Raw genomic sequence first — 20,433 nt, forward strand, 5'->3', positions numbered from 1 at the left:
TGATCTCAGCCTCGAGGAGGGTCTGTAGGGAAGGATACCATCTTTCTGAGTTGCAGAGTGGTGAGATGACAGCCGAAATCTTTCTCCCTCACATGCTGGCTTTCTATAAATGATGTTATATCTTTGTACCCAAGAGAAAACCCCAAACCAGCTAACAGGAACATACCAGGATAAACACAATTGTATCGAAACAACACGGTGGCTGACTTAGCTGACCTTTCTCTCCTCTTCCTTCAGGGCCAACCTGTGCTGACGAGAGGAACCCCTGTGACCCCAACCCATGCCACATCTCTGCCACCTGCTTGGTGCTGCCAGAAGGGGGCGCCAAGTGTGAATGCCCCATGGGGCGGGAGGGAGAGTTCTGTCAGACAGGTAAGTGGTGCTTGGTCTGATACACATTGGTTGGTGTGGAGTGAAAAACACTGCAGGGCTGAGATATGGAGACAGAGAGAACACTTTTAGATATAGGTCAAATTGGACGAATGCAATGAGATACAGGACCAATCAAACATAAAATTAACTTTGTTCAAGTGATTATTCCTAGGATCACCTACATTTATGTGTGTTCCTCTTCCAGCATGCTAAAATCAGTATATATTTGACAAGCAACCCGTATATAATTTTAGCAACATTTTGTGTGTTTCCACCTTGTTTCCACCCCCTCCCTTTAACATTTAAATAATGTTGCATCCAGTGCTAATCAGTCTCGCAGTGGACCCAGTGAAACTAATAAACTTAGTTAACTTAGGACCCTTAATTTCAGTGGGTGAAATCCTGAGTGAAAGTTAGCTGGGTAAGAAGTGTGCATGCTGTTGAGTTGTCATGTATTAAAATATTCCAGATTCCAGTGAAAGCTTTGAAATTGTTTTGATACAACATTTAAAATGCTGCTGCATTATACCCACTTACTTGTCAGTGACTGCCCATGAACTCAGTGGGAACTACTAATGTGCAGACGTCGACAGGAGGTTCTGAAAGGCTGCAATCCTGAGTACACTTGTTAGGGAGTAGATCCTATTTAGTGGGCTTAAGTGTAGATACAGGATTTCCCTGTAAGTGCACTTGAATGAATTTCACTTTCCTGCTTAATATTATAGTTCAACTACTTTCGACTACTGGCAAAAAAAAATTCAGATATTTATGCAAGCATGTGGCGTGCCTTGTTTGTTTTTGTTTGTTTGTTTGTTTACTAAATGTAAGTTAAATAAGCATGCTAAATCAGCATCAACTTAGGGCAGAAAATTTTGTGGTTCAAATTTCTTCAGAAAACCCACATTGTTGCTACTTACACTGGGGTGGGAGGCAGCAGTTGAGGCTGCAAACCTTTACTCCAGGGATGGTGAACTTACAGCCCTCCAGATGTTCTCTCAACAGCCCCAGCCAGCATGACCACTTACTTGGGTGTAAGCTCCATTGGGACTTACCCAGTGGGACTTAAATTTGAGTGGAGATGTATAGGATTGAGCTGTCAGCGTCCCTCTCTCTCTGTCTGGGACCATCCCCGCTGGCCACTTAATCTGACGTTTCTGCTGTTTGTTCCCTCCATTTCTTCCTCTCCTTTAGTCACAGAGCTGGACCAGACAGTTCCCTTCCTGCCAGAATTTAATGGGTTCTCCTATCTAGAGCTGAACGGTCTCCAAGCCTTCGTGCCAGAGCTGCAGTAAGTTCTGTTCCCTCTGCTTTCTCACCTCCCTTTTGCCTGTGCAAAAGTGATTCAGTTTAATGGGGCATACATATCATGGGAGCATTGGAAACTTGCCTTATACCAAGGCAGACCAGTGTATTGTCTACATTGACTGGCAGCCACTCTCCGGGGTTTCACAGAGTGAGTCTTTCCCATCCCTCTCCAGAGATGTCAGGGTTTAAACTTGGCCTTGGCCTCTCCTGCATGAAAAAACCTCTGTTTTTTGCTGCTATTTAAAGTCACATCTCCACCCACCCACCAACTCCAGCAGTATTCATAGGAAGCTGCCTCAGGTCGGGTCAGATTATTTGTTCATCTTACCCAGTATTAACCGATAGCAGCAGCTGCCCAGGATCTCAAAGATCATAGGTAGAATATAGAATATTGGGACATCGGAGGTGAGATATCAGTTGCTGTCTTATTCCCAACTGCTGTTTCTACACCTTAACCCTGAGTATTGCAAGAGAATTTGGCTGCATACACACCATACATTTAAACCATGTCTCCCCCCACAAGACTCATGAGAACTGTAGCTTAACCCTCACAGAACTGCAATTCACACCTCCCTTACCAAATGACATTTCCATGGATTCTTTGATGGAAGCAATGTGCTTTAAACGTAAGGCATGTATTCAACCAAAGTCACTTATGAAGTCTTCAGGGACACCTGGTTAGGAACACAAGGACGTATTGTGGGTGGTAAGCATTAGTGAGGCTCCTGCTACCCTTTTTTCTATGGGGAGAAAGACCTGAAAGTTGAGACTTGGGCTTACGCTATTCCTCAGGGAGAAGATGGCCATGGAAGTCGTGTTCCTAGCGAAGAACCCAAGCGGCATGATCTTCTACAATGGGCAGAAGACAGACGGCAAAGGGGATTTCATCTCCCTGGCTCTTCATGACGGCTACCTGGAATATAGATATGACCTGGGCAAAGGAGCAGCAGTAATCAAGTACGATCAACTTCCTTCTGAGGGTAGGGGTAAGAGTGGGGGTGGAGAGAGATGTAGCAGTAGTAGTTGTTGTTGATTACCCACCCTTCATTCTGGGGCAAGTTATAATAATTAATACAAAATATTAAAAACAATCTAAAACAACATATAATCACAGAAATAAAGTGGGTCTTAAAAATATACACCTCAAATGTCAAAAGATGGACTAATGTAGGGCAGGTTTAGGTGAGGTTAACTCTGTGTTGTGTGTATTTGATCACATTGCGAAAATGTATTTATTTGTATATCATTACCTCGTAAGTGGTTTGCAGATGGAGAAATAGAGAGATGGAAAGATAGCTCATACACACACACACACCGGTGTGTGTGTGTGAGAGAGAGAGACAGAACAGGTATTTTAAAACACACCGAAATGAATTAAAAATCAACAGTAAGCAAAAAAGCGATTAAAACACATTCCATCATTCTACAGGTCTGGGTAGGCTTGCCTAAAACACAAAACAAAAATGGAATCCCATGCTCATTCTTTCAGTGGTTGTTAACCCTGGGTTATAATATCCTCTAGGAGCAGAATCCTGTGCAGGTTTGCTTAAAAGTAAGTCTCACTGGAGTCGGAGGGACTAACTCCAAGGCAAGTGTGCCTGGAACTGCGTCTTTAATCAGACCTGAGTAAACAAACTTTCTGTTCCCTTTTTCAATCCCCCCCCTTTCCCCCCTCTCTCCCTGTCATACACTTGCCACGTCCTTTCTAGGAGCAAGGAACCAATCCCGTTAAACACCTGGATCAGTGTATCACTAGAGAGGAACGCACGCAAAGGGGTGATGAGGATCAATAACGGCGAACGGATCATGGGAGAGTCTCCGGTAAGTGAGTGAGCCCTAAGCGTTGGTCCAATGAGCTGAAATGGTTTGTGGCAGCCCCTCTGACTTGGCTGAACAAACGGAGTCCAGCATCAAGAAGCCAGCAGTCAGTGGTGTTCTCCCTTCAGTTCAGACGAGGGGCATAAGATTGTCCACACACAAATCAGTTTGGGGTTCCAAATGGTTACTAGAGGGACAGGGAACCTGTGGCCCCTCCAGATGGTGTTGCCCTGGCCCAGTGGTCAAGGATGATGGGAGCTGCAGCCTGGCAACATCTGGGTTCCCTGTCCCTAGCTTTAGAAGACATCAAAGAATAATTCCATCCTGATATGTCTGGACTCCAGCTTCCAACAGCCCTGGTCAGCAAGGCCAGTGGTCAGGGATGATGGGAGTCATAGACCTGCAACCTCTGTTTTTAACACATAGGGGTTGTGTGATATGAAGCGGACCCCAACATCTAGCCCAGCATTCTGTCTCCAACAGCATCCAGCTAGAAATTGTCACAAGCAGGAGACGATGGCAACAGCACTTCAACATTTCCTCCCTACTGTATTCTTATTTAGACGTGAACAAGGTGGCTTCATAGCTGTCACAATCTATAGATCATTCCTCCAAGAATTTGTTTGATCCCTCCTTTGAAGCTAGCTAAACCAGTGGTCATTATCAGCACATGGCATAAGTAAATTACATCATGAGAGGGGACATTTTCTCTTGCCCATCCGTAATCTACTGACTGTTCATTTCACTGGTTGACTCCTGACGTCTGGTGAGAGAGCCTGTGAACCAATCATAAATATATATAACTGAATCCTGTCCTGCCACTTCCCATCTTCACTCAATCCCTCCCCAAAATTGTAAGTTTTCCATGTAAGAAAGATCCTCTCATGCTTTCATCATTTTGGTCGTCTCCTTTATGCCACCTGCGCTCAATCTCAATTTTCTCCCTACGCATCTGAAATCACTAGTGCTGTTTGCATCGCTCCGTCCAGCTAAGTATTTCCAGCTGTCTGGCACACCCACTCCGCATACTAAGCACATGCCCTAGAACCTTCCCAGAATCCTCTGCGGTACGCAAGAAGAATTTGTAATGAAAAAGGTCCCCTGTACATAAGGTGGTTTTTGTTGTCGTTGTTGAACAGACCAAGGTATACACCATGCCCATTTCTACTTTCAAAACACCAGCCTTTGATCCCTGTCTCCAAGCTTAGCCTAGTTATCTGAAACACAATGGTTCCTCCCCACCCTTCCTTTTAATTCTGGGAAGGAAACATACCTCCAAAAGGGGAAGCTGCAGAATAAAACTGTGCAGAACAGCAAACCGATAGGCCTGTGGCTTGTGCCTGATCTTTTACACATGCTCCTTTTTCTCCTCTTCCCAGCTTTAAAGCTTCCTTTTTGAAAGAGCTGCTGCCTCGTGTCTTATCAGAGCTGCACCTGCTCCTTCCCTGTGCCCCCTGCTCTGCTCTGTACCTTTTACTCTACCAACGGCCCGCTAACCAGGGGACAGGGTTGCCGCTTGTATCTTGTGTGACTCTTTTCTGCCTGGTGATGTTATTGCACTGATCTTTTCTTTTGTCTCTTTCTCTCTCCATCTTTCTTTTTGATTTTTGTTTGTGTTTCTTCCTTCTTCCCCACCCACCCCTTTCTCCTCCCTGCTGTCTGGATTTCAGAAATCCCGTAAGGTAAAGATAAGTATGACGGTCCTCATTACCATCTCACCTGACACTGGCTCATCCCTCCGCCCAAACCCTGCCGCTCTCTTCACTTCTCCATCCAGCCGCCAGTAATTTATCATCGCCTGCCTGCCTGTTCTTCCATCTTACAAAAATCACCTGTTGGTTTTTCATTTCGTTAGAATAGCTTCTCCTCCTCCTCCTCCTTCTCCCTTTTTTATTTTTAAGGAGTCATTAAGTTCATTAACTATTTTGTTTGTTTCTTTCTCCTCTCCACTCACCCCCTCGCCCTACATTTCCCCCAGAAAGTTTGGCCATTTCTCCATTTTTTAATATTATTGTGCATTAGATTTAGCCTTTTTAACGCAACCAGAGGTGGCTTTGATGCCATGACTCGCAACGGGGACAGTAGGAACCTGGAAGGAAAGGGCTGGGGGGTGGGTGCCTTTCCCCTGTGGCTTCATGTCTGAGTCCCCCTCTGGATGGATCCTGGGGCTGTAGTTCATTAAGGGTGCTGAGAGTTGCTCAGAGACCACATTTCCCCTCACAGAGCTACAATTCCCAGAGTTTCCTGGGAAGAGGAATTGATTGCCAAACCACTGTGGGAGGGGAATTGAGATCTGGCTTGGAGGAGAGTTCCAGGGGCCAGGTAGGAGCCACATTTGGCCTCCAGGCCTGAGGTTCCCCAGCTCTGGTTCTTGCTTCCTTCTCTGTCCCAGGACAGCTAGGGATATGAGTAACAGCCTGGGTCTTCTCCTTTCTCACTGTGTGTTTTTCTTTCCCCTTCTCCCCACCCATCCAGCTTCCTCACACCTCCCTTAACCTGAAAGAACCCCTCTACGTTGGGGGAGCACCCGACTTCAGCAAGCTTGCCCGTGCTGCGGCTATTTCCACCAGCTTTGATGGCGCCATCCAGAGGGTGAGGCATATATGATCTCTGTCAATCGGCAGTGCTCTTCATGGGATGAGATCAGGGCTATGTAGTTTGTGTTTGCGGCCACTTGTGGTGTGTGTGCTTCATTTAATAAGATATTATTGTACCTCAGAGATAAGGAAACCTTTTTTTGAACTTGAGGGCCACATTCCCTTCTGAACAACTTTCATAGGGCCACATGCCAGAGGCAAAAGTGGATGGAGCAATGAATGTAATATATGTGTTCAGGAAGCTAGTTTCTACCCCCCCCCCACACCCCTCTCTGTTCTCCATCCAGGCAAGTAAAATGTATTACCGGAGCTCAAGGACACATCACAGCCTGGCAAAAACACTCAGGGAGGGTGTGAAGCAGAGTTGGTGCAGGGGTGTGCCCTGGGGAGAGTCTCAAATGTCAGACAGAGAGACCTGGGGGGGGGGGCTGAGACTCCCCACGCTTGTTGTGTGTCAAAAAAGTTACTGTTTCACAGTGAAATCTCCTAAACACCTATAAGAGGATCCCTGGCTCTATTGCTTGGTGGAAAATGCTCACAATCCATTTTTACTAGAGATACCATCCATTAAAAATAAACACCTTTTTTTCATCTCCTTAGGGGCTCATTTGCAGGACCTGGCAGTCTTCCTTGCCCTCCTCTGAACCCTTTCCAAGAAGAGCGTAAACCAATTGGAGCAGGTTCATAGGAGGGCAACAAAGATGGGCAGAATTATGGAAAGTAAGTCCTGCGAGAAATAGTTTAAAGAAACGAAATCTCCTTAACTTGGAGAAGAGAAGATTAAGGGGAGACATTATTGCAATCTCTGAACTGACCTCTAAGGCCTATTCTGTCTCTGCGGTGCTAAGACTTGGTTAACCTGCACATGTGTCCAAAGCCCAATACATCTGGGTGCCTAAAAGGATGCCTAAAAGACTGTCCCAACCCTTATATATCCAACCCATCACTGTGCTCTGCAGGAGGGGGGCCCCTGCAGACACCATCTCATCAGAAGGTCTAATCCATACTTGGTACAAGCCAGCCCTTCAGGTTGGAGACACCTACCTCCCTCCCATTTGGAGATGTCAGACAGACACAGAATCTGTTGTCTTCCTGATGGCTACTGAAGACCTTCGTTTCTCAGCAAGCCTTTTAAAAGGGAGATCCACACCTCAGTCTGCATTGGACCAGAAACTCTTCGCAAATATCCTTTTATTGTTAGATTGCTGCGAGATGTGGGAAGCGAATCATAAACGAAATAAAGTAACAAGCCTGCAGAAATTACTGGGTTTCCTCCTTCTCTGGCAAGGTGTCCCTGGCTTTTAATTTAAAAAATAAAATAAAACCCACCCTGATTCTTTTGTTTCTTCTTTTTTCCTCCCCACCCACTCAGATTTCTATAAAAGGCGTCCCAATTCTGAAGGAAGAGAACATCCGTGGTGCCGTCGAGATCTCTTCCTTCCGCTCCCATCCGTGCATCCAGAAGCCCAGCCCTTGCCAGAATGGGGGGATGTGTAGTCCTCGCATGGAAAGCTACGAGTGCACATGCCAGAGGGGCTCCTTCGGGGTGCACTGCGAGAAAGGTGCGGCTCTCTCACTCATGCTACAAGTTGCCGGTGAAGACCAGAAAAACGCTGCTTAGCAGAAAGTAGAATAATTGGATGTCATCCTAGAGTCGTACCTTGGTTCTCAAATGCATTGCGACTTAAACATTTTGGCTCCCAAATGCCACAAACCCGGAAGTGAGTGTTCTGGTTTGCGAACTGAATGTCCGATGCGGCTTCCACGGCTTCTGATTGAGTGCAGGAAACTCCTGCAGCCAATCGGAAGCCGTGCCTTGGCTTTCAAATGTTTTCAGAAGTCGAATGGACTTCCGGAACGGATTCGGTTCGAGAACCAAGGTGCGACTGTAATTTCTTTGACAAACAGAAAATCAGAAGCCGTTTTCCCTCTCTTTCCTTTCTTTTCTTTATTCTTCTTTGTGTCCTCTGCCCTGGGCCGTTATTGGGGTCTGGTGGATGGTTCTTGGAAGAACCCTGAGTGAGAGGCAGGGAAGTGAAGATCTCCCAGAGTAAGAGACTGGGAAGGAGAAAGGAAGCTCCCAGGTGAGAGCTGGGAGGGTCCACCACTTTCTGTGCGTGACAAGGGTTAAGAGCTACTTTTGATAGAGGATTCTGTGTTTTCCTCCCCCCCCCCTTTTCTTGCTCTGTTTTTGTTTGTATTTAGATTAGTTTCTTTTGTCTTTTACTGTGTTATGAAAAAAGCTTTAATAAAATCTTACTAGAAGCAGCAGCAGTTGCCAGTGGGAGTCATTCAGTGGAGCTGAATGTTGGTCGATCATAACCAATCTGCCTTCTTCATCTTCTTCTTCCTCCCCCAGTCATCACTGAGAAGGCGGCAGGAGACGCGGAGGCCATTGCTTTCGATGGCAGGACCTACATAGAGTACCACAATGCTGTGACCAAAAGGTAATGCCTTTTCTTTGGACTAACAAAGAAGGGGTAGAAAAACAAGCCTGTTGGCAGGAACTGAACTCAGAGCTTAACAATTAACCATCTGGAGGGGCGGGGAAGAACCCCAGGATCTTCTACAGTGGAGTCAGAGGGTGGCAGCGCCACATCCTCAGGCCAGGGAGGAGTGGGGCACTGGCCCTACAGGTTCTTCTGGCAGCAGTGCCTCTGTGTGCCCTTCAGGTTCATCTGATGGAAGAGGAATCTGACTACTGGTCCCTGATAGTTCTTTATCCCCAGCATTACATGGAAGTTTCATTCAGCTGTGGCAGAAGAAAGCAGCACAATAAGATCCCCTCCTAATCCCAGCCCTCCTGTCTGCCCACCTTCGTGTGTGTGTATTCTCTTGTCTCATGAATAACATTTTTGTATGTCTTTAATCTTGGCTCCTGTACCACACATCTCTGCAACCCATTTGGGGGCAGGGGCTTCTTTTATGTGTGTTTATTCTGTGTGTAGGCGTTGCTCAGATGCTCTGGGCATTGGACCCACCTCTTCCCCACCTCTGGTTTTTGGTCACCCCTTTGGAGACTGCGATGGGTTGTATCCAACTAAGTTTTACTCCTAACCGCTGAACTTAATGGGCCTATGCTCCTCATGCCCATGAATAGTGTGGTGGCACATACCCTTTAAAATTCCCTCCTCTTAAATATGAGACAGGCGTCGTTTCTGTTGCCCTTTGGGCACCTATGAAAGACCTTCCCCTTCCAACAAGCCTTTTAGGCAAGAGATCTTTCCCAGTCTGTATCTGAACTGGAATTGTTTTTAAGGCATTTTAATATTTTTATGTCTTCTTGTTTGCCCCCCTGGGCTGCTTTGGGGGGAAAGGAAGGGTACAAATAAAATAAAATAGTAAATTTCAATGAGTCTATCAGAAACACTGCCTCCTTCCCTATAGACCCTCTCAGGATCAGCAGAGAAGGCCCTCTTGGTAGTTGCCCTGCCCTTGGAAGCATAAGGGGTGGCAGCACGGGAGAGGGCCTTCTCTGTGGCAGCCCCTAGGCTGTGGAACTCCACCCTGCAGAAGTGTCTCTCGTTCCTATTATGGAGTTTTGCCATATGCTAAAGATGGGTGGCGCTGTGGTCTAAACCACAGAGAATAGGGCTTGCTGATCAAAAGGTCGGCGGTTTGAATCCCTGCGACGGGGTGAGCTCCCGTTGCTTGGTCCCTGCTCCTGCCAACCTAGCAGTTCAAAAGCAAGCAGTGCAAGTAGATAAATAGGTACGGCTCTGGCAGGAAGGTAAATGGCGTTTCCATGTGCTGCTCTGGTTTGCCAGAAGCGGCTTTGTCATGCTGACCACATGACCCGGAAGCTGGCCAGTAAAGCGAGATGAGTGCCACAACCCCAGAGTTGTCCGCGACTGGACCTAATGGTCAGGGGTCCCTTTACCTTTACCTTTAAAGGTGCATCTCCTTATCCTGGCCTTTGACACCTAAGGGGTGTGTGTGTGTGTGTGTGTGTGTGTGTACAGCCCACTCTAGTTGTGGTTGCAGTTCGTTTTTAAAGGAGTTTGCCCTAGGGCGTTTGGGTGAAGGATGATTAACAAACACAGTCATTGTCACAGCAATAATACTTGGATTAGGACTACAGTTGGATACAACCCTATGTTTCTTTCTTACTTGTGCTCTCTTGTCTTGTCTGTCACCTCACTTTCTCTCTCGCTCTCTGCGTCCTGAATGTGTTTGTTTCTTTGTTTTCAAGCCAACTGACCAATGAGATCCCAGCGTAAGTAGATCTCCTTCCTCGCCCTCCCACCCTCTGTAATCACCATCTCACATCAACCATCCTGCCGCCTACCAACCCCAACCCCAACCACGTCACTCAGTCACCACCACCGTTCACTTGGGAATAAGAACTGAAAGTGAGCCTTCTTGGAGTGGGGGGACAGGGGACAGGTGGTCCTACAGGGGGAGCACCCACACCTTCACTTTACACAGATGTGTGCACTGTATTAGACTTAAGCCACAGCACCAGAGCTGCCTGTCATCCTTACCCCATTCCCAGCACCCAGGAAATATGCCAAGTCATAGGTTATGCAAAAGAGATTTTTTTCAGCAGCTCACTGAGCAAAAAAACAAAGGGGGGGGGGGAGTTATCTCAGCTAAACGGTTCCACTAACACAAGGAGTTTTAAAACATTTGTTTCTTAGTGAGAATTTATTGGTGGAAAGGGGGGAAATGCACAAAAAAGGGAAAACGAAACAACCGCTGGGTTTGTCAGCTCACGTTCACAATACAGTGGTACCTCTAGTTACAAACTTAATTCATTCTGGAGGTCCATTCTTAACCTGAAACTGTTCTTAACTAGAGGCGTGCTTTCGCTAATGGGGCCTCTTGCTGCCACTGCGCCGCCAGCACACAATTTGTGTTCTCATCCTGGGGCAAAGTTCTCAACTCGAGGTAACTCTTCCAAGTTAGCGGAGTTTGTAACCTGAAGCGTTTGTAACCTGAGGCATTTATAACTCGAGGTACCACTGTACACTGAAAATCAGTAAACGAGACATTAAGGTCTTCTGACCATTGCATAAGAGATGGTGAGTGTTTAATCCTTCCAGGAGTTTTAGCTGTGCCGTGGTGCTTCCCCAGCCTCTCCTGTGTGCCCTGTAAATCTGCAGCAAATTTACAGGGCCTGCAAAGGGGGGGGCAGAAGGGAGGGGGGAAGCTCCATTGCACACCTAAAACTCATTGCAGTAGCAGAACTGTTTAGCTGGACACCTTCTGTGAGGACTTCAGATCCATGCAAGGGCCTAACAGGCTGGGGTGAGGTCTTCCAACTCTTCATGCACTAAAACACCAAATCTGAAATGCCACCCCTTAACAATGGGCCTTATTATCTTGTTGTGGCAGTTTCCCCATGAGGACTAGTGACCTGAATTAAAACTAACCTTGTTTCAGAATCATGGCATTATACACGTATATAGGTTGGGGCCTCTGTGGATCTCCCAAGTAATCACACAGTTGCTTTTCTACATCTGCGACATCTAAAGGACTTTTTAAAAGAGAGGCACACACACAAAGTCTAACCAATTGTTGAAAATTGGATCCAGAACAAATTCAGTGGAATGTTACTTTATTCCTTTATATATAGAAACACTTCAAATACATATAAAGAGAGAAGTGAGTGAAAGATTTTCAGTATGTTGACAATCCATCATGCTCCCCCCCCCACCTCGCTGCTCCTCTACAACATTAAGAAGAAGAAGAAAGAAATTGTTCACCAAATCACATTGAACGAGATGACTTGACAGCTGTGACCCAGCTTTAGCAGGGGTTAAGGGTCTCTGTACAATCTTTGCAGATGAAAACTACCATGGTGGACCTCAGATCCCATTCCAGAAAGGAAAAAATAACAGATCTCTGTTATATCTCTGGAATTGAAAATGTGTTTTCCAAAAAAATCAAAAACCCTCAAGGTGCCCTTGTGTTCTGGTTAAAAAGTGGGACCAGCAGGTAGATATAGTTGCTGAGGTTGCCTTACATAATCAGAGACATCACAGGTTGTTTAAAAAACGGCTGGTTTGGGGTTGTTTTTTTTCCCTGAAACAAGCTTTGTTGTTTTACATGGGCAGGCAACTCTGGTCCATCCCTTTTACTTGGAATGTCGAATCACTCTGAAGCCACCGCATGCTTGCATTGGTTTGAAAGAAACCCCCTTCTGCATACCTGAGATAATAATATGCTGCTGTACATGTGGTCACTTACTCTGATATGAAATGGACCACCTAATTAATGGGGGGTGGGGTTTGAGGCTCTTTCCTTTGCTTTCCACTCCCTGCCTTGGTTTAACCTCTTGCGACTCTTCCCCCCCCCCAACTAACCCCAGACTAAAGTGACTTCAAGGGTTTGTTATCTCATAACTGATCGTGTGAACAAACATAATGAAGCTATGTCAAGAGCCTTTATTTAACAAAGAGATAGAGGCCCTTAATTCTTCATCATGTTCCAACCACTTGATCATGTAAACAAATCCAGGGCAGAAGTGAGTTGAAAGGGTGGTCTTTACAGAGCCTCAATTCCTCGCCTCTCACTTCTGCCTCCGATGATTATCCCTTAGCTGTTGTAAACAAGCTTAAGGGGCTATTATTTCAGGATGTGCAGAAACCCATTGCGTTGCCCGGTGGTACCACATTTCTCATTCGCAAAGATCTCACATCGCTGGGTCACATCCAAACTTTAAAGTCCTGCTCAGTGCAGACCCCGTTGAAATTAATGGACCTAGGTTAGCGGTCTCCATTAATTCCAATGAGGAGGGCTAAGGCTGGACACAGCCCTGCATTTAGAAAGAGCTGCTGGGATCTCTCAGAGGTTTCGCAGGGACTGGCCACTTCTCACTGTTTGCCTTGGGCGCTTATTGCATGCCTCCCCTTTCTTCCTGCTTCTAAGTCCTGATGCTCTGGACTACCCTCTGGATATCAGGTGAGTGTCAGCAAGGCTTCTGCTCTGGTGTCCAGATGTTTGCTTCCGCTGCCACCATTTCTTCACCTTTTAAAAATCTCCTCTGCATTCCGCTTTGCTCTTATGCATGATTGCTGCATTGCTACATCTTAATAATAATAATAATAATAATAATTACCAAGGGCCTAAAAATGAATAAATCACAGAGCACACAACCGAGCCCAGCTCAGCAAGAGCGCTTTACCCATGAGCTCATTTTGAGACGCCCTTTTTCCACGTTCCTCCCCCCTTGTTTTGAACATGGTCATCATGTTCAAAACAAGGAGGAGGAAAAAATAATCAGATGTTCATGTCTTTCATTTCTGAGCTTTGAGAGCAGAGTTTGCACAGAACGGTTTACCTGATTCAGAGTAACAAGAGCTGACGTGATCCAAATTTCCCAGTTATTGAAAAGCACCAGGGATCTCGAGCCAGAGACTCTGGTGGAGGGAACCTGGGTACTTTGCTTCCTACGTTCCACCGAGGCAGAGGGAACAGCCGGTCCATTGAATAGACACCCCAACCTTCCATATCTCTAAAGCAGTTGTGTGGTGGGGATGGGGGGGGTACCTGTGGCCTTCCAGATATTGTGGACTCCAGATCCCAAGAGCCCCAGCTACACAGCTGGTAGCCAGGGATGGTGGGAGTTGTAGTCCAGCAACATCTGGAGGGCCACCAGTTCCCCATACCTGCTCTAAAAATCTAAATATTCCACTAAAGGGTGTAAGAAGAGCCCTATTGGATCAGCCATTGCTAGTCTTAATCTCTGCAGGTTTTACAGGTCCGAAGCTTACCCGGTAAAATGAGGTTGTGCGCAGTCACAATTGCAGACCAGTTGCTGTCACATGGTGCACTGCTGCAGAACTCCCCTCTCAAAAAGATAAAAGGGTTGGGACCGACGCTAGTCCTACTCAGCGTAGACCCTTTAAAATTAATGGAGGTGATGAACTCAGGGCCATTAATTTCAGCGGGCCTGCTCTCTGGCTGAGTGGGACTTGGCAGTTGACAACCCAAACATCTTAGCAACATTTGGGAGCTTGGTTTCGATTACTAGATTGCCATAACAAGCTAATCCAGATAACTTGCAAAATAATAATAATTAATTAATTAAGAATGGAAAGGCTGGGGGGTGGGGACCAGCAATGTGCATCCAATCATCCTTAATAAAGCTGTTATCTGCCGAGGCCAGAACTAATGAGAAGAATCAAATTAAGAGGTTCTCAATTCCATTCACGCAACGAATAAATTAAAGCGAGCATCCATCTCAAACAGAAAACAGCCAAGTGAGGATCTGAGTATGACATAGTAGCCACTCCTTCCTGGACTAGCTGGCAGCAGAGTCAGAGATGCCATTCAGGTTTTCCTCTTGCCTTATTCCCAGGTGCTGTTTTAAGAACAGAAGAAGGGCCCTGATGAATCAGACCACAATCTAGAACAGCATCCGTGGTTGTATCCAGTGCCAGCCCTACTCAAAGTAGACCCATTGAAGTTAATGCGAGTGGCTAACTTGGGTTCATTACTTCCAGTGGATATACTCTGAGTAGGAGTTATTTGAATACAACTGGGCATCCCTGACAGTTGAGGCTGGCACTGCCCTGACCTCATCCAGATGCCAGCATCCTGCCTTCTTGCATCCCTCCAGTCCTGGGGGTGGCCCTGCCTGTCAGCTTTCACCTCCTTAGCTTCAGTGTCACCCTTGTAGCACTTAGCAGGGAGGAGGAATAGGATTGGGACAAACCTAGAATTAGCCAGTTCAGCCTGCCATTGGCTCTGGCTCAGGGCATCCTGTCCTTCACCCTACCTGACTCAAAAAGAACATAAGTCGAGCTAGCTGGGACAGGCCAAAGGCTCACCTAGTCCAGCCTCCTCTTCCCACAGTGGCCAGCCTGGGGAGCCTGAGAGGAAAACCTGAGCACAGCAGCCACCACTTCCCTCCACTGCCCCCTGGGTAGCTCACATGAATGGCTTTAAGACCTGTTGGCTGCCCATCTTGGCTATTTAGTTAACAGCTTCTGGACACACAAGCTCCATTTAGCTAAGAGCCGTTGACAGACTTCTTTATGGGCTAGTGTCCTCCTCATTAAAAATACTTGAAGCATTGCACACATTTTTAGTGGCTGTATTTATAAAGGGTGTTAGAACTCCTTTCAGGTCGTTTGGTATTATTGGGTCATAGCTGGTGTTAATCCTACTCAGAATAGACCTGTTTGAATCCGTGGACATGACCGATGTAGGTCCATTAATTTCAGTGGCTATACTCTTGAGTTAACACACAGTTAACCTACTATTATTTATTACATTTATTTGTCACTCACTACATGAAATGTATCAGAGTGACTTAAATGTTGTTGTCTTTTTAAAGAAATGCAAATGCAAAAGTTTAAAACGAAACATCAAAATAATAAAACATTATCTACTAGAAGTGGTCATTCTCCAATATTATAAAAAAGGAGGAATCCTGCCCCACCCCACTGAACAATGAGCACCTCAACATTTGGTCCTATCCAAAATTGGTCCTACGTGGAGCAAACCCATTGAAATGAATAAAGATGGCTAGCTAAGCTCCATTAATTTCAATGGGTCTCCTGGGAGTAAAAAGTAGTTGGCTAGAACCCATAATTTTCTAGAACTCACCTCGCAATTCAGTAAATTCTCCCCCACTTTTCTAAAAGCTTCTGAATTTGTTTCAATGTGGAATTCACCAACAGCCACTGGCCACCTATTTCTATCCTGTGTCTGTTGGGGGATGAAACACTCTTCTTTCCCATGCTGTTGTGTGTCTCGTGTTGTGTGGTACGTGCGTGGTACATGTGCGTCTTTGTGGCAGTTGAAGCTTGAAAAAGCCCTTTCTTCTAAGGCCTATAGGCCTTCTATATGCTTGTCAAAGCAACCTTATTTCCTTCTCAGATATGAGGCCCGGGGCCAAGCTAGGCCTGAGCTAGAAAAAAATGGGACTTTCTCCGTGGTTTGGTTGCCTCAGTAGTCTGCAAGGTGAAACGGGGTGTCCTTTTGTAGCGTTCTTCAGAACGCAAACTCCATCCCGTTTCCGAAAGGATGTTGTCACCTGGTGATGCTTCCACCTCAAATTGGCGTACGCCGTTGAAACAACGCTGAGAACTGGGACTCAGCACCAGCCACTCATCCACTGAGAATGCAGCTCTCCCTCCTTGTGTCATTATGTGGGCGTTACAAGGAGTGAGGAGATCCCTCCCCCCCCCGGGGAGATCCCTCCCCCCATCTCAGAATCTGACACCCCACTTTATCTCCATGCAGTGAGAAGGCCTTGCAGTCGAACCACTTTGAGCTGAGCATCAAGACTGAAGCCACGCAAGGCCTCATCCTCTGGAGCGGGAAAGGACTGGAGCGTTCAGATTACATTGCTTTGGCCATTGTGGACGGCCGCGTACAGATGACCTATGACCTTGGCTCCAAGCCTATGGTCCTGCGTTCCACTGTCCCAGTCAACACGAACCAGTGGATCCAAATCAAAGCATACAGGTGAGGGACACTTGGGGAGAATGCTTGCTCACCGTATCATTTGTCAGCCTCTTCCTTCAACCTTCATAAGCTGCTTCAGCCAGGGATGTCCAACTTCTGAGAAACTGCTATTTACTCCCAGTAAAAAGACATTGGCAGTGACTTGCCCATTGTATTGACCAGAGTTATTGAATTTTCTTAGGGAGCCAAAGTTGTTTGCGGGGGCGTCAGGGTCCTGCAATCGACCAGGGACACCCCACAACCGACCAGTAGATCGCGATCGACCTGTTGGACATCCCTGCTGAGCATTGGTTTTGAATGTCGAGCATCACACGTTCAGTCCTGGGCATGCCAAGTTAGGACTGGGAAAGGTTCCCTGTCTGAAACTTCTTAAGAGCTGCTGCCAGTCGGTGTAGAGAATACTGAGCTAGATAGAACCTATGATCTGACTCAGGGTAAGTTGCTGTAACTTCAGAAGTTATGTGAAGAATGGAAATTCGGTAGTTTGAGTCGGGACGGAGATCTTTCAGCTGTTTGTGGCCTGAGTCATCTAGGGCTTTAAACACTAGTGTGAGCAGCTTTACAGAAACCAGTAACAAACTGGCAACTAGTCAGCCATCCTGGGCTCTGCCTGATTGAGCTGTGATTCCTGCATTGCAGGGGTTGGACTAGATGACCCTTGGGGAACCCTCCAACTCTAGAGTTCTGTTATTCTAAGAAGGATGGGATATAGTAGTAGTGAAAACAATGGCAACATAAGCTGCTTTATGCCAAGTCAGACCATTAATCCATCTAGCTCAATATAGTCTGCACTGGCAACATTGCCTGAAATGGAATTGCCATTCTTTTAAAGCAAATTCTGAAAGTCCTTTGTCCAGCCTATTTCAAGTAGTCCAGATGACTAGCAATCGCTCTCCAGTCCTATCTGGAGATGCCAGGGATCGAACCTGGGACCTTCTGCATACAAAGCAGGAGCTCTGCCACTGAGCCCACAGCCCTTGTCCTTTCCTGCTATGGTGTTCCCGATCCCAGATAATGTTCCTCCTTTCCTCTGCACCATGTGAGGCTAAGGAAGCAAAGGGTCACCCCTAGAGCTTGGCAGGTCATGCACACGCATACAAAAATAATCCTCGGGTGACTCAGACTGCCTTTGGGCAGATCGTGCCTAGACTTGTCCACCCTGGGCTCTAGGAAGAGGTCCCAAAGGGTCAAGCAAAAAGTCCCTTCCACTGCGTTGTAATGCCTATGGCTTTGGCAGTCCACCCTCATGAACATCTTATTTCCCCCGCCCACCTCTGGGTTTTTATTTTTATCTCGGATGTGTGGCTGGGATACCTAAAGCGGAGGGGGTGGGTTCTGCAGCTGCCTTTTGAGGTCCAGGATGGGGTGATGGGTGTGTGTGTGCTTGAATAACATGGGGCAAGGGAGAGAGAGGAGCTTATCCTCTGACCTTATGTGGCACCCTCTCCTTAGCTCAGGGGTCAGCAAACCTTTTCAGCAGGGGGCCGGTTCACTATGCAGGGGGGACCTTGTGGGGGGCCAGACTATATTTTTTTGGGGAAATGAACAAATTCCTATGCCCCACAAATAACCCAGAGATGCATTTTAAATAAAAGAACACATTCTACTCATGGAAAAACACGCTGATTCCTGGACCGTCCGCTGGCCGGATTTAGAAGGCGATTGGGCCAGATCTGGACCTTGGGCCTTAGTTTGTCTACCCATGCCTTAGCTGCTCCATTTAGAAGGCAAGGAGGGTCCATGAATTGGCTAGATTGGGGAGGAGCCTGCAATGGGGCTTGTAGATATTAGAACCGTCTTCCCCACCTTCAATCCAGGGGGCCCAAATGGTGCTTTGAAGGGAGCTGAAACCTTGAAACTAATCATGCAAATGAAGGCTTGTTTCCTGGGCTGTCATTCAGTGAACAAGATACTAATTGATGAGTCATGCGAGCTTTTTTGAACCAAGTAATTGATTCATCAAGTGCTCTTAGATTTCCAGGAGCGTAAAAACATTTCAGAAGCAAAGAGCAGGCTTTACTTTGTTTTCAGGAAATGCACACATAACATCACAGAATAATCTTAGAAGAGGCGCTCCTTCAAAAACATCTCGGAAATAGATGCCCCAGTTAATCAGGTAGCAGAATTTCCCCCCACCCCAATTGTCTTAGTTCTTAAAATTCCTAATGGCAAGAATAATTTTAGAAGACACATTCTGTCCCACGGCTGTGTGTGAGAGAGAAAGGAAACACCTCTTTAACCATGCCACTTGCTATTGGCAATTTTTATAAGCACTTGTATGAGAAATATATGAAATTAGGGAGGAAAACCAGGACACAATCTTAGTCAATCATTCTTCACTTTTTTTTAACTCCACTCTTCAGTCGAAAAGGTTCACAGAGCTGCTTGCAGGCTAAGGAAACCCAAACAGTCCCAGCTCTCAGGCTTAGTGTCTAAAAGATATGACCCACAAGGAAAAAGAGATTTTTTTGGGGGGGTGGAGCAAATCCAGGCAACAGTTCTTAAAGTTACAGATCTTTGTAACAAGCAGCTGGGATGGGAGCAGTTCGGATAGTCTAATGGGATGTCTGCCACTCAGTTATAGATAAATAGGAAGAAAAGCCAAAAGCAGCTGGTTTTTTAAACAAGGCCGATGGAGTAGCCTTGCATCCCTTCTCTCTACTGCAGCATGAGAATGGCTGCTGCTAAATGACAGCTGAGACAGAGCCCAAAGGTAAACTGGTCTCTCAGCAAAGCCGTCGAAATGAATATGTTGCTAAATATTTCAACATTTTTAGGAAAATGGCTGTTCAAACAATGTTTACTGTTTTCATTTTTACAAGGTTTGCGGGGTGCTTAGGAAAGAAAAATGTCATAGGTACTGGGGGTAGATTGTCTCTGTGAAACCGAGTGGCGAACAATTACCACCAAGGTAACCAAATCCCTCTAGAAGAAGGAGAGCAAAGCAAAATTTCCTCCACCTGGTACGAACCAACGTTCCACACATGCAGAACCCTGAGCCTTTTAGCAACTGCTTGTGTTCCCCCTCTTTCTGCAGAGTGCATCGAGATGGATCCTTGCAGGTCGGCAATGAGTCCCCCATCACAGGCTCCTCGCCTCTCGGAGCAACTCAGTTGGACACAGACGGGGCTCTTTGGCTGGGTGAGTTGAACCCCACTTAACCCAGGTTGTGTACTTGCCTGCCACACAGGGCGTTGGCTGGCGAAACCCTTCCTCCAGGTAGCCTGGTAGCTTCCAGAATAGACTGTGGAAGAAAACACTCCACACTAAAGGCCCAAATTGCTGCTACTGTTACGCCATCAAAGCACATAGCATTTTAAAGAGAAGGGATTGTGACCAAATAGGTCCCACTCAGAGTAGACCCGTCGAAGTTCACAGACGCAACTAACTTAGGCCTGTTCTTTTCAGTGGGTCTAACTCTGAGTAGAACTTAGTTAAATCCTAACTTAGTTAGCCATGTCTATTAATTGGAACAGGTTTACCCTGAGTAAAACCATCACTGGGTAGTAGTCAGAGCAAGAAAAAGAGGGATGGCCTCGGTTCTAAGAGCATTTGTCCCCAGTGCATTTTGAAGAAGATCTTCCTCAGAGGAAACATAGTTTTATTTCTGTCTTCTAACACTCTCCAAATAATCTTTTGTAAATGGTTCACCATCATGATTTGGAGTGTGCAGAGCAAGAGAGTTATAGAACCCTATAGCTGAAAGGTTGGAAATGACTCCCCAAGGATCATTTATTGCAACTCCCTGAAATGCAGGAATGACAGCTAAAGAATCCCAGGCGGATGGCCATCCAGCCTCTGTTTCAAAAGCCCCCAAGGAATGAGAGCCCACCACTTTCCAAGGCAGTCCTGTGTTTCCCATAAGGAAGATCTCCTTCGAAAACGACGTTACTGTCATGTGCACTTCACAGAGTCGGGT

General features: G+C 46.4%; 1 protein-coding gene across 6 annotated transcripts in view; it reads left to right on the forward strand.

Annotated features, from left to right (window-relative positions):
* Nucleotides 1-20,433, forward strand: part of AGRN (agrin) — a 238,252-nt gene that overhangs the window by 215,401 nt on the left and 2,418 nt on the right. For 3 of the 6 annotated variants that reach the window (XM_081923371.1, XM_081923372.1, XM_081923376.1), the window contains 11 exons: nucleotides 238-372; nucleotides 1,564-1,660; nucleotides 2,470-2,634; nucleotides 3,387-3,498; nucleotides 5,971-6,087; nucleotides 7,465-7,654; nucleotides 8,452-8,539; nucleotides 10,285-10,308; nucleotides 12,966-12,998; nucleotides 16,290-16,514; nucleotides 19,552-19,655. In XM_081923371.1, coding sequence (XP_081779497.1) covers nucleotides 238-372; nucleotides 1,564-1,660; nucleotides 2,470-2,634; nucleotides 3,387-3,498; nucleotides 5,971-6,087; nucleotides 7,465-7,654; nucleotides 8,452-8,539; nucleotides 10,285-10,308; nucleotides 12,966-12,998; nucleotides 16,290-16,514; nucleotides 19,552-19,655 — 1,290 coding nt within the window. The remainder of the gene's footprint in view (nucleotides 1-237; nucleotides 373-1,563; nucleotides 1,661-2,469; nucleotides 2,635-3,386; nucleotides 3,499-5,970; nucleotides 6,088-7,464; nucleotides 7,655-8,451; nucleotides 8,540-10,284; nucleotides 10,309-12,965; nucleotides 12,999-16,289; nucleotides 16,515-19,551; nucleotides 19,656-20,433) is intronic. The other 3 variants (XM_081923374.1, XM_081923375.1, XM_081923373.1) reach the window with 2 other exon arrangements.

This window comes from Podarcis melisellensis (genome assembly GCF_964234715.1).
Source record: "Podarcis melisellensis genome assembly, chromosome: 8".
Taxonomy (NCBI): Eukaryota; Metazoa; Chordata; class Lepidosauria; order Squamata; family Lacertidae; genus Podarcis; species Podarcis melisellensis.